Source organism: Thalassophryne amazonica, chromosome 19 (assembly GCF_902500255.1).
Source record: "Thalassophryne amazonica chromosome 19, fThaAma1.1, whole genome shotgun sequence".
In the NCBI taxonomy this organism is placed as follows: domain Eukaryota; kingdom Metazoa; phylum Chordata; class Actinopteri; order Batrachoidiformes; family Batrachoididae; genus Thalassophryne; species Thalassophryne amazonica.
Window position 1 is genome coordinate 38,503,702 of NC_047121.1, and position 13,792 is coordinate 38,517,493.

The 13,792-nt window shown below is 40.6% G+C and overlaps 1 protein-coding gene across 3 annotated transcripts in view; it reads right to left on the reverse strand.

Annotated features, from left to right (window-relative positions):
* Positions 1-4,915: 4,915 nt before the first annotated feature.
* The window catches only part of ptbp1a (polypyrimidine tract binding protein 1a), a 33,282-nt gene continuing 24,405 nt past the window's right edge, over positions 4,916-13,792 (reverse strand). For all 3 annotated transcript variants that reach the window (XM_034195298.1, XM_034195296.1, XM_034195297.1), the window contains exons 12-16: positions 13,677-13,710; positions 12,390-12,482; positions 11,750-11,966; positions 9,989-10,066; positions 4,916-7,578 (exon numbers count right to left, since the gene is read on the reverse strand). In XM_034195298.1, the coding sequence (XP_034051189.1) occupies positions 7,446-7,578; positions 9,989-10,066; positions 11,750-11,966; positions 12,390-12,482; positions 13,677-13,710 (555 nt within the window). In that variant the 3' untranslated portion in view covers positions 4,916-7,445. The remainder of the gene's footprint in view (positions 7,579-9,988; positions 10,067-11,749; positions 11,967-12,389; positions 12,483-13,676; positions 13,711-13,792) is intronic.

Consider the following 13,792-nt stretch of genomic DNA (forward strand, 5'->3'; position numbering starts at 1 on the left):
TTTTTCAGCTTTGCATCCAAAATCTGCAGTGTGCTGCAGAAACACAAACATTTAACGTGGATAGGCTCAAAAGATACTTGGTGCCAAACGCACCTTTTGGAGGACTGCACCGAGTCTGCATATGTAGCGGCCAAAATTCAATTAAAAGCTATGAGAAGGGATGACGCGTAACCTGCACGCGGATGAGTGCGACTTGGATTACGGTGATGTCATCATGACATCACCATCAAATCTGATCACACCTTTCTGAGTTATTCTGTATTGACAGATGAGTGATTAGAATACCCTGTGCACCTGCTGGCGCGCAAGAAGGTCAGAGGTGATTTAGATGTGTGTGTGTGTGTGTGTGTGTGAGAGAGAGATCTTTAACATTTTCAGGTTCAACTCTGAAATTTTCAAGAATCAGCCTTGTGACCATCTCAAGATGCTCATTTATTCCACTCTGCTGTATGATGTCACAAAGACTGATAAACCCAACATTCCGGCCCCTGCTGTTAGCCGTCAGCGGTAATAACATCAGACTTACACAGTGTTAGAAACGCACAGAAGACAGGGAATTTGTAAGTAGCCACTTATTTAGTTTGCTGCTAAATTGTTGGTTGCCACATTTTAAAGGTCACATCATCCCTCATGCAGGATTTCTGTGGTTACTGAGACCAATTACGACATTGCAAACTATCTCAGTGGACTGTTAGGGGGTTAGGGGGGTACTAACGGTTTAAAAAAACCATAGGTAAGCCATATGCACCTTCTTAATGTACAAAGAGGAAATGGACAAACCAATGAACACTGGTCAGCATTATGTCATCAACTTGACTTCTCAAAGGAAATGCTAACCATGGGTACCTGTTAGCATATGCAGAAGCACTTGTTGAAAACAAAATTAATTACACTATGTAAACAAAACAATTCCCACCATTAACTGCAGCACATACCAGCTCTGGTAATTCCTCAACCCCCCAAGACAGAAATCTAAAGGGGCTGTTCCCAGCCCAGTCTCACGCTTATTTTATGCTCCAGTCACATTTTTTTTTTTCTTATTTTACCATTTCAAACGCTCTCCCTTCCTCTAACCCGAACCCACAACAGACCCCCCCCACATCACCTATTTTGTGGTGCTGTCACTTGATGTAATCTATGGTTCATGACAGTATCACGAACCAGATTTACTTTTTGTGATGCCACCATCAAATGGCGTGAAATGGGGTTGCTATTCCCGTTTCTTCCAGTTTTATTCTGACTCACAAATTAGAGCGCATTTTTAAGCATCATAGTAACTTTTTGATCCATCTTTGTCAATCTTGAACAAACTTTGTATACGTCGTATTTACAACCATCAGCAGCACCACATTTGAAACCGGGATCTGTGTGTGAACAGTTCTAAAATTTCATCTCAATTCTCAAAATTGTTGATAGTACTTGGTAACTTCATGGTATTCAGTCTTAACAGCTGCAGTCATGTTTGAACTTGTTTAAATGGGGTATTTGTAGAGACTATGGCTTAAAACTTGTATAAATTTGAAGCTGAAGCAGCGTTTGTTGTCGTTTTTGTTCAAAGTTGAACAACTCGATCACGTCTGGCCAAGGGTGCAGCTCCTTTTATTTTTTGGCCGAGTTGCCATGTCTGCACTTTATAAGGCAACCTGCTAGGAAGCAACCTGGATTAACTCATTTCATCCCGTTTTTGCATTTTTTGGAGGGATTGTAGGCGTAGCAGGACGGTGCCATGGAATAGCCTTTAAAATACAAGTTGCGTTCCATTTACCTCAGACATCAAAACTGGAAATGGCATCACAACCAAGGTAAACATGCTTTTTTTTGATGATGGGGAGGTGATGGTTTTGTGGTTAAGGTGTTGGGCTTGAGTCTAGAAGACCATGGGTTCAAATCACCGCCTGACTGGAAAATCACTAAGGGTCCTTGGGCAAGGCCTTTAATCCCCTATTGCTCCCGGTGTGTAGTGAGCGCCTCGTATGGCAGCACCCTGAAATCAGGGTAAATGTGAGGCATAATTGTAAAGCGCTTTGAGCATCTGATGCAGATGGAAAAGCGCTATATAAATGCAGTCCATTTACCATTTTTTTTTAAACACAAGTCAAAAGTTGGATACTTCCAAGATTGTGGAGCATAGATTGCTACAAAAAATATATTAATCCACCAAAGAGACCCCATGGAACAGGAGAAATGGTACAGAAGTTACAGTAGTTTTAATTTATCGCTTGGCCCCAGGTGGTAAACAACACATTACACTGGTATTTCATGCATAAAAACACTCTAGCAACATGTCAGCAGCCAGCAGTGTATGCTTGATTTATTAAACTCGGCCCACACACACAAAAAGAAAATTTCTTTCAGGGTTAATAGGAAATTCCAATTTCAGAATATAAATGGAACAGATGTGGCAGAAATCCCGCTTTCCCCAATTCAGAACAAAGTTCCATAAAAACTGTATTTTGCAGCACAGCCTTGAGTTTGCTACACGTTTCCCCAACTGAAGATTTTTTGTTGTCCTGTAAAATTGAGTGCATGCTAAAGTCGCTTCACACTGATTATTTCTACACCACCATCTTTCTCCTTTAATTGTGGCTCCCACTTGGATCCTTTATGCAAAGTGGTCTACTTTTGCAGCTCCCTGCTCTGGCTGCAAAGTATTGCCTCTAATATGGACGGTGTGAATTTGGGCAGAACCCATGCAGCCTTGTAACCCAAATACAGCTGCATGAGGTCCGCTTCTGCAGATGAATTATTCAACATCTGTCCGCAGCTTGCATATGTAAACAGGTGGATCGTGTCTTGTTTTTTTTTTTAAGACAGGGAATCACTGTGGAGAAAAGAAACCTGTCTCCTTGGCTGCAGGCCTTCCCTCCTTTAAAGCACCACTCGGACTTTAAGTCACTTATAAGGTGTGCAGCTGGAGTCATTTAGTTCTTAGGTTAGCCCAATTTTAAATTAATGTGTCAGCATCCAGCTGCAGCCCACCAAGGGTTTTTACATATACACTGAAAACAGTTAAGTCTGATTTACATGACTTAAATATGTACATTGATAATGTATCCAAATAATTTTCTTATGTTTCCAATTGAAAAACAAAGTTACTTTGATCGGACACATTCTGATCATGTGCAACCAATGTACATATTTAAGTCATGTTTCTTTTTTCCCCCCAGTGTGTGTGTATATATATATATATATATATATATAAAACAGGTTTTCAGTAGTTATTGTTTAAAAAGTACAATTGTGAGCCCCCAGCTCTCAAAACATATCACACAAAGCAGATTGATGAGATGTTGGCTAACAATGGGCCCATTCAAAGTTAAGGTTAAAAATTACACACATCGTGGTTCCCCAGAGGCAACAATTGCTGCTGGGATTCAAGATATCATGTACATAGAAGACTGTCTACCCAACCACTGACCCACCCTGACCCCATTTCATTCACCCCATCCACCCCGGGGCAGCATCAGGGTGCATTTATGTGTGGCCTTGATGTTTGCCAGCACTTGCTTGATTAGAGACCTTATACTAATCTAAGTGTTGCCAGATGCTGTACGATCAGTAGCCCACATGGTTCCAATTAGGCTCGTGCGTAGCGTTGCATCAATCCAGCAAAATTAGGGGTTAGGACTTGACAAACTGAGGTTGGCTGCACTCAGATGCAACTGCAAAATGCGTCAATTTCCACATTTTATTTAAGTGTGTGTGTTTAGGTGGCATGTCACCTCAAAATAGAGCAATGGCTTGCAGTTATGGAAAACATGTTCCACCAGCTTTCAAATATCTTGGTCTGCGTTTGTAGAAAACGGGTTATGTATTTTGGAAGGCAAAGATCTCACACTAAAAACATCACAAATCTCTGGATGAGTTTTCCTTCCATCCAGTTATGCAATCTCTTTGCATTTCATTACATCCCACAGACTTCTGTGTGGACTCATCTTTGCTCTAAATTACTCTGAGTACAGAGCAAAATACAGTACCAAGATGCAGCAAGTAAACAAGGATCTGAAGTATCCAGAGCAGCATCAAAGTGGTGCTAGTCTGCTGACTGGCAAGGAGGGTTATACCATGTTGCAAAACAGTTTAGGTGCAGGTTAGAAAAGTTGACTGAAGACAAGATGAAGGGTTTCAATTCTTGGGAGAAAGTGAGGTTTCACACCAAGCCTTTCCCAGCCCGAGTACAAGCTTCTTTCAGGAGTGGATAAATCTTAAATACCCGACTGGAACTTCTCATTACAGAATCTGCACCGAGATACAGCTCACATCCTTGTAATCGTCCTTAACAAGCTGCTTGGATTATGAACTTTCATGTCATTTGTCCCCTTCTCAAAATTATGATTTGAGGTTAATCGCCCCTCTACTGTTTTGTACTGGGGAGTGTATCTGAAATATTAAGCCACTAACTGCCATTTTGAGTGGCAGGTAAAGTCACCTCTGTTCATCATGATCACCAGTGCAACACTGCCCCCTAGTGGTTAGGTTATGTCACCTCATTGTGCCCCCATTACCACCACCACCCACACATCAAATCCCTGGAGAATTCTGTGATTATCACGGATGCTTGATGGCCATGTTTGACTTTAAGATTAATTACTCATCCTGTGAGATACAGTGGCTTGGTTTCCATAGCAGCCTGACTGAGCTGAGGCTCAGGCTGAACCGCAAAATTGAAATGTCAAGGCAAAAAAGCAAGGCGCATCTCAATCGATCACTGAAAACGGAAGTACGCAGAAATTCTGCACCATCAAATGATTGCAACTGGACTCAGATTATCAGTTTGAAATGGGATGAGGACAAAGTTAGAAACTCAGTAAAACAACCCCACCACTAGTAGACAGGCTGGGAAATGTGAAAAGTGTTATGAGATGTTAACCAATATAGACGGACCACAGGACAGAGAGAGGAGACAGAAACCAAATGAAAGATAGAACAAACTAAAGATTTATTAAAGGCAGCAGAAGATGCAAGAGACAACACAATGACTGCACTTTTTTGGGGGGGCGGTCACATACAGAGACAATTCTGTGTTCAGATAGATTTAATGTCTTTGTGTTACAAAAACATGTTTTTACAGCTCAGGAGAGCCTCATAGGATTGTGTTTTACCAAAATATACACGTTTTTAAATGTAAAGTGGATATAATCCAAATGATTTTGTGGTACAAAAGCATGAGTATATACAACCGTCAACGCTGCATCATACAATAGCCCCACCCCCATATAAAAAAGGAGAGAAAAATAAAAGCAAAAAACAAACATGTCATCTGCTACACCTTCAACATCACAGCTTGGACTGTGGTTCAATTACATATCCTTTCTAGAGTACTCTCTGCCAAAGCGAGTTCTCTGTAAAGTCAATTAAAGGCACACAATATACAGTATAGGTTGGTTAACCCCCCCCCCCCCCCCCAAAAAAAAATCAACTTCATGTGACTTGTCAAAGGTGTTGAAAAAAGGGAAGAGGCATCTGAAGCATTGTATAGATGTGGAAGAGCACGGGGTGGGGGGGGGGGGGGGGGGGGGGGGGGGTTGGGGTTGGATGAGCAAACACTAAACAACAACAGGGGTAGAAGATACTTTGGTCCTTAACAGCAATAACCGTCAGTAGCTACATGAAGCTTTGCTAAACCATGCATAATAAACCAAAAAAAAAAACCAAAACAAAAAACAAAAAAATCAAATTATAAAAATAGACCGTTTCTGGTCCAAGACAAAGGTGTCGAGGCTGTGGAAACTGGTGCTTGACGCACTCAGGAATGTGACGCTTTTAAGACTTATGTGACAAAGTGAAATTGGACCTGTCGGAGGAAAAGTGCACGAAAGAACCCGATTGTGGTACTAGAAGACACTGAGGGAATGGGTTCAGTGCCATCTGATCCTACGTATACAAAGGGAAAAAAAAAAACAAAAAAAAACAGACAGGCCGGTCAGTGTGTCATCTGACAAATGCCTCCAAGCTGCCCTCTCACAGGTAGGATTAGCTAAACAAAAAGAGAATCAAGGCAAGAGAACGCACCTGAATGAAAGGTAAACAACTAACCAGACCACAAAGTGTTTCAGCCTCAGATAAAACATTCAAGGAGGCAAGGCACTGTGATAATTTTCAAACCCAGCCACTACAAACAGGCATCAGTGAATTCAGAAGTGATATACATGTAAATGTACATTAAAAGATAAATGAGTATATAATTGTCCACATATAAACCAAAATATTCTGATTAAATGAGGCCCCACAGACCACTGCTCCTACAGGAGGACTAAATGAGGACTGTGTAAGAGAAAGGTTGGACACAGCTCTACTCCTGCCACAAGAATCCTAGTAGAGCAACATCACAGATATTAGGCATCTATCCAACTTACATTCAAAGTTTCTACATACATATGAGGACTATAAGCAAAACAGAAACAAAAAACTCCATTAGGGAAAAAAATCTAGTTAAGACAAAATAGAAGATGGAATGAGCCACTTCTCCTACACTTTTTTTTTTTTTTTTTTTAAACAATGCTGGTACATATCAAAGGGCATGAGGAAAAGGGATCGAGTGCCACGTTTTCTCCAAATGAAGCCAGAGCAGAGCTTAAGGCAATCTGATCAGGGTAAAGTAAGGCACGCCACTGTCCGTAAAGACGTTGAAAGAAAAGCAATCGCTGAATTAATTCAGATAGTGGTATGGATCCCCAAAAGTAAATAGGTGGGTTGATAAAAATGGACACTGGGATACATTGTTTGGTGGTCTGTGACCCAGAATCAAATCCTCAAACTGTTTCTGACTGGCCAAACAGGTTCAAAGTGGAACTTAAGGTACATATCCACACAAATATTACAGGGGAAAAAAAAAGAAAAGAAGGAATGCTCAAGTGTGTGTGGTGGGATAGGATTCATCCACACGTTAACATCCGTGACAGTGGAGTCTTTTTTTTTTGTTGTTGTCCGTTTTTAAACAGGACAGTCTCATCAGCTGTCCACGCTCTTTCAGAATAAAACACTTTAGTCCAGAATGTTGCCCGATACCCTGAACACTAGCCTAATGGTCACAGAACAAATTTGAAGGCATCTTTGCAGAAACACCTATTCAGCAAGCTATAAAAATGAAGTGCGTGTTGCCCAGTATTTGCAAAGCACTTAAATAAAATTACCATCTGCTCTTCATGGCAACCTAAAAATACACACAAAAAATATTTTGCTTCAACATTTTGGTCTTTCCTTATATGGAAGATATAACCACATATGCTCGAACAACACAGTAAAGGGAGGGAGGGGGGGCATTATATTCCAAAGTGATAAAACTTAAGAACCAAACCTATTGATAAAGGAATGACTAGGGTGGGGTGAAAGAGGCAACATTCTGGAAATAATCAAAAATACATAATAGTGACCATCTGCACTGAAGGCAACCTTAAACTTTCAGATGGTCACAGACTTGGAAGGAGGGAGGGAGGGAAGGGCATTCAAATGGTAGACTTGGAGAAGGAGACTCGAAGATGGTGGTTCTCTCCAAGATCATGGTTGTGGAACTCAATGAGGGACTCTATTGCCTCCTCAACTGAGGCCATCTGGATAAGGGCCATCTTGCGGTCTTTCCTGTTTTGGAAAAAATAATAAATGTAAGTTAACGTGAAAATTATGAATAAAACCTAGGCAATCTTAATCCCTTGACCTGACAACAGTAATAGTTATGGTCTAACCTAACCCTTATAGCTAAATTGGGGATACATACTGATCAGTTTTGAAGGGCCAATAATCAGGGGTTTTTATGCCACCCATCACCCCAACAAGTAATGTCACGAATGGCCGCCCTTTCCCCCGCTAGAGCTACACTTCTCAGAGTTCACCATTTGAACACACCTGAACGAGCTAATCAGGTGTGGGTAAATGAGGGGAAGGTGGATTATAAAAACAGCCCAACACTGTCAGTGTGTCATTTGAGCTATGACCTTAAAATGTTCAAGGTTATGGTCAAACAGAACTTTTTTTTTTTTTTTTTTTTTGAAAATACACATTATCGCGAGCATACCTACTAAGTTTTTTTTTTCTTCTTAGCAGTTAGAGCGAATTCAGTGACAATTAGCCAGGTGCTATGAGCCTGTCTAAGCATGCTCAATTGGGACATTAAAAATACAGTGCATCCGGAAAGCATTCACAACACTTCACATTTGCCGTATTTTATGTTAAAGCTTTATTCCGAAATTGAGTACGTTAATTTTTTTCCTTAAAATTCTGCTCACAACACCCCATAATGACATGATTTTTTTTATGTTTTTGCTAAATAATTATATATATATATAAAGGAATCACATATACATAAGTATTGACACCCTTTGCTCAATACTCTGTTGATGCACCTTTGACAGCAATTACAGCCTCAAGTCTTCTTGAATATGATGCCACAGGCTTGGTGCATCTATCTTTGGGCAGTTTTGTCCATTCCTCTTTGCAAGACCTCTCAAGCTCCATCATGTTGGATGGGAGCATCTGTGCACAGCCATTTTCAGATCTCTCCAGATGTTCATTTGGATTCAGGTCTGGGCTCTGGTTGGGCCACTCAAGGACATTCACAGAGTTGTCCTTGAGAAGCCACTCCTTTGATATCTTGGCTGTGTGCTTAGGGTCACTCTCCTGCTGAAAGACAAACCATCGCCCCAGTCTGAGGTCAAGAGCGCTCTGGAGCAGATTTTCATCCAGGATGTCTCTGTACATTGCTGCATTTATCTTTCCCTCAATTCTGACGAGTCTCCCAGTTCCTGCTGCTAAAAAAAAAAGAAAATAAATAAAAAAAACATCCCCACAACATGATGGTGCCACCACCACGCTTCACTGTAGGGATGGCGCCTGGCAATCACGCCAATCTTTTTCTCAGACCAGTGAATTTTGTTTCTCATGGTTTGAGAGTCCGTCAGGAGCCTTTTGGTAAACTCCAGGGGGGCTGCCATGCGCCTTTTACTAAGGACTGTCCTCTGTCTGGCCACTCTACCATACAGGCCTGACTGGTGGATTGCTTCAAGGATGGTTGTCCTTCTGGAAGATTCTCCTCTCTCCACAGAGGAATGCTGGAGCTCTGACAGAGTGACCCTCAGGTTCATGATTCTATAGACAATTCCTGTGACGTCATGCTTGGTTTGTGCTCTGACATGCACTGTCAACTGTGGGGTCTTGTATGTAGACAGGTGTGTGCATTTCCAAATCATGTCCAATCAACTGAATTTACCCCAGATGGACTCCATTTAAGCCACAGAAACATCTCCAGGATGATCAGTGGAAACAGGATGCACCTGAGCTCAATTTTGAGCTTCATGGCAAAGGCTGTGAATACTTATGCCTCCTGCTCAGAGTGGGAGGGATACAATCTGTGGACATCAGCAGAGCAACACTCTGAAATGTCAGTGACTTATGGAAACCAATACATACATGTATATAATCATACTGTGCAGTCGTACAGTGTTCTGTACCCCCCCCCTCCAAACAAGCTTTTGAGTCATGATCTTACAGATTATCGTTCTTTTCCCTGAATGAAAACTTGAACCCAAAAACAGTGGGGGTCAGGTGGATGCTAAGGTTTAAAATTCCCCATTCCAAACTTTTTTTTTTTTTTTTTAATTTGAAGCACTTTTCAAAAGTTCTACATAAATAAACTTAATTGTTCGGTAGATTTACCATACACACTTTGCAACCATTTTAGGTGAGGCTGCTTTGTGTCTGCTTGTAAAGAGGCAACTATAGAGGACCTGAGCTCTCAGATAGGTTTTTTTTGTAAAAGAGGCTTGAAAACACTACAATTTACATCTGAAACATTGACCAAAAGAGCATGTCCACCTCAGAAGATGAGAAGTCAAGAAGTCCAGACTGCTATGCTGCAAAACTATCAAGGGTTTCACAGTAGTCAGAGCATCACAAAGATTTCACCAATGACAACATACAGCAGCTATGTAACAGTGAACCAGCTGCTTCTACCTGCTAAATAACCACATAAATGGGGACACACACACACACTTACTGAAAGAACTTGAAGGCCTTGACTGTAGCTCCTGAGCTGGCAAAAAGCCTCTGGAGGTCATCTTCCACAACAGAAGGCCTGGATTTAGAAAAACAGCAAACCAAAACACAAGAGGCATAATTACATTTAAAATATCATGAATATTCACAATTGGATCTGTACAGTTGTGCTGCGTTTACACATAGGCAGGACGAGTTGTCATATCTGCATCATTCTTGGCACATTCCTGACATCCTTAATGTGACTTTACGCATCTGAATAGGTTTCTTAATAGTGCGTATTGGTGCGTGATATTTGTGATTTTCGTGGAGCATGTTTTTGGCTGTCAAAAAAAAAAAAAAAAAAAAATCTTCCACGAATGTCACGCACCACCCTCATTTCGCCTCATGCCGTTGAGGTCACAACTGAGCGTGTTGATCCGTCTTGATTAGTGGTGATTCTTAATAGAGCGTTCTCTGACATGGGCACAATTAAACCCTGCTGCACCACATTCAGTGCTGTGACAGTTAGAAGACCCCTGTGTGAAGCTAATTTATTTGCAAGAATCCCCCACAAAGTCCCTCTGTTAAATAAAAGACGTGCAGAAGAGGTTACAATTTGCCAAAGAACGCATCAACTGGCATAAAGAGAAATGGAGGAATATTTTGTGGACTGATGAGTAAAATTGTTCTTTTGGGGTCCAAGAGCCGCAGAGTTTGTGAGATGACCCCCAAACTCTGAATTCAAGCCACAGTTTACAGTGAAGACAGTGAAGCATGGTGGTGCAAGCATCATGATATGGGCATGTTTCTCCTACTATCGTGTTGGGCCTATATATCGCATACCAGGTATCATGGATCAGTTTGGATATGTCAAAATACTTGAAGGTCATGTTGCCTTATGCTGAAGAGGACATGCCCTTGAAATGGGTGTTTCAACAAGACAATGACCCCAAGCACACTAGTAAACGAGCAAAATCCTGGTTCCAAACCAACAAAATTAATGCCTCGCAGATGTGAAGAAATCCATGAAAAACTGTGGTTATACAACTAAATACTAGTTTAGTGATTCACAGGATTGCTAAAAAAGCAGTTTGAACATAATAGTTTTGAGTTTGTAGCATCAACAGCAGATGCTACTATTATTGTGAACACCCCCTTTTCTACTTTTTTTTTTTAACTAATAGCCCAATTTCATAGCCTTAAGAGTGTGCATATCATGAATGCTTGGTCTTGTTGGATTTGTGAGAATCTACTGGTACCTTGTTTCCCATGTAACAATAAGAAATATACTCAAAACCTGGATTAATATTTTTAGTCACATAGCACTACTATTATTCTGAACACTACTACTACTATACTGTATGTGCGGTTGTTTTAATTCTGATGTGCACCATTATTACGTTCAACTAGTAATAATTGTAGATTAATTATTGTATTTTGTCTGAGGTAACGGTGTGAAGATAATTTCGCTGCACTTCTAAGTGTAATGACAATAAATGATCTCAAAATAAAACCTCTTACAGCAAGTGAACTGCATTTTTAATCACACCTTTCTATCCAATGCAACAATTCAAAGTACTTCACAATGATGCTGCCGCGCAAGGCGCTTAACTGCACACCGGAAGCAACTTGGGAATTAAGGACCTTGATCAACAACACTTTAATAAGTTTGTCTGAGTGTGAAATCAATCCAGGTCACAAGCCCAGCTTGCACATAAAGCACAAACACTACTTGGAAAAAGCACAAGCATGAAAATTAGACTTTTGCAGCAGTACTCACGGTATGTTGGAGAGGTGGAGTGTTGGAGAGGGTGGGTAAATATTGCAGTAATTCTTGGAGCCGGGTTTCTTGAAACGATGAAGTGGTGAATTGCTGTAGTCCTTCGTGAGTCCCTGGTCCTCATGGCCTTCCCTGGGCAGCTGTACGGTGGTGTGCTTTGATAAAGTCACACGCATGGCCCTTCCATGAAGCCGCTGGCCGTTCAGGTGGCTCATAGCTGAGATTAATATTGTTACATTGTCAACATTTGTTGAAATAAAACCAACTGAAATAAACCCAACACAGATCTAACCTGTTATGTAGACAAGTCGATTTAAGGACGGTTACCAAACAAATGAGCTGTTAGTGGAACACGGGTTTATTCATGATGCGTTGGTTTACTTAGTCAACCATTCGTATTTTAGCTCAACTGTTCATGGACCAATGAAGCTTATTCCATTTGCTATAGGAGCAACAATATTAAAAATATTCACTATTTCAGTGTCTAATATGACATCCTAGACACCTACACATTTCAAAAGCATTCTGAATAGTTTTCTCAAAAATATTTGGGAGCAATATGTGGTAGAAACAAGAAATCAGAACAGCATCAAAGACAAACTGATGAGAAGCTTTTTGCACAGAGTTGGGGTAAAAATACCTAGCTGAGCCTGTGTGCCATCAGACATCTGAATCAGGGCATTCTCCTTTTTATTGAAGAGGATCTTCACTCTCATCACATCGCCATACACACCTACAGAAGATGAAAATGACGTCAAAACAAATCAAAAAACAACAGCATAAACAGAAGTCAGACAGCCAATCACAGCAAACAGTAAGACATTATCTGGGAAATTAACAGTCACTCCAATTCAAATAAAAATAGGGCTATTCTACTCATTTGATGTCATTTTGAGAAATCTAAAACTAGGCCTATGAAAGCCTCTCAACTACACAGACACTGAGTTAATGGTTATGCCTGATGAGGGCAGTGATTTGAAGGCAAAAAAAAAAAAAAAAAAAAAAAAATCAAAGTGTTGCACAATAAGTGGTTCTGATCCATTTGATCACGCTACAATAAGATCAATAACTTAAACCAACATGATAGGACCTAGCAGACATGCAAGAATAAACTAAACATGCACGTACCTACAATAGAGATAAGTGAGGCAAACTCCACAAGAATACTGTGACATAATCCGAATGGACATGTCAACTTACAATCACTCAAAGCAACAGCATTTCATCTGGCTCCCAGTATATACCCAGTGAATAGTGGCTATATATATATATATATATATATATATATATATATATATATATATATATATATATAATGAAATGCGATGACTACTAATGACTTAGTATGATATGCTTTGAATTTATAACAACTTTCCACTTTAACACTGTGGATTTCTGTGCAGGCTGTCTGTGCCAGCATTTTGGAATATTAATTTAACAAGTGAAGGAACAAAATTTACTTCTCCAAATAAAACTTTGTGCTGAGGCATAAAACAGATTAATAGTGCAATGGATGTGCTGATAAATAAGAATAGAAAACATAACTTTTGCCAATGTGCTATACGCACAGCAGTACTATGTTTTGTGGTGCAGGAAAGCATGCACACCAACAATACGAACAAACCTGCACTGCACAGATCATCCTCACCTTTCTGTTTAATGTAATAATACCTGTATTAAGAAATTCTCCTCTTCCCAACATGAAATGCTGTAGCTTGTGTGGTAGTCTCACCAGCCTTTTCTCACACCCACAACAACCAAAACAAGTAATACAAACCCCCAAATCAGACACCCCCACCCTTTAACGTACTGTAGCCTGCTGACAAGGCAACAGTATTCATAAAAAGATCAACATGAGACAAAACATGCCCACCTTGCCAGGTAACAGTAGTAATTAAAAAAAGGAGATGAAAGGATGATAACGTACCGAAAAGAATAAAGAGGCAGTGTGGCGTAACGCTCTTTAGAGACAGCAGGGGGAGCAGCAGGGTAGGGGCCAAAGGGGACAGGGGAAAAAAGAGGGAGCGGAGGACAGTGGAGTGG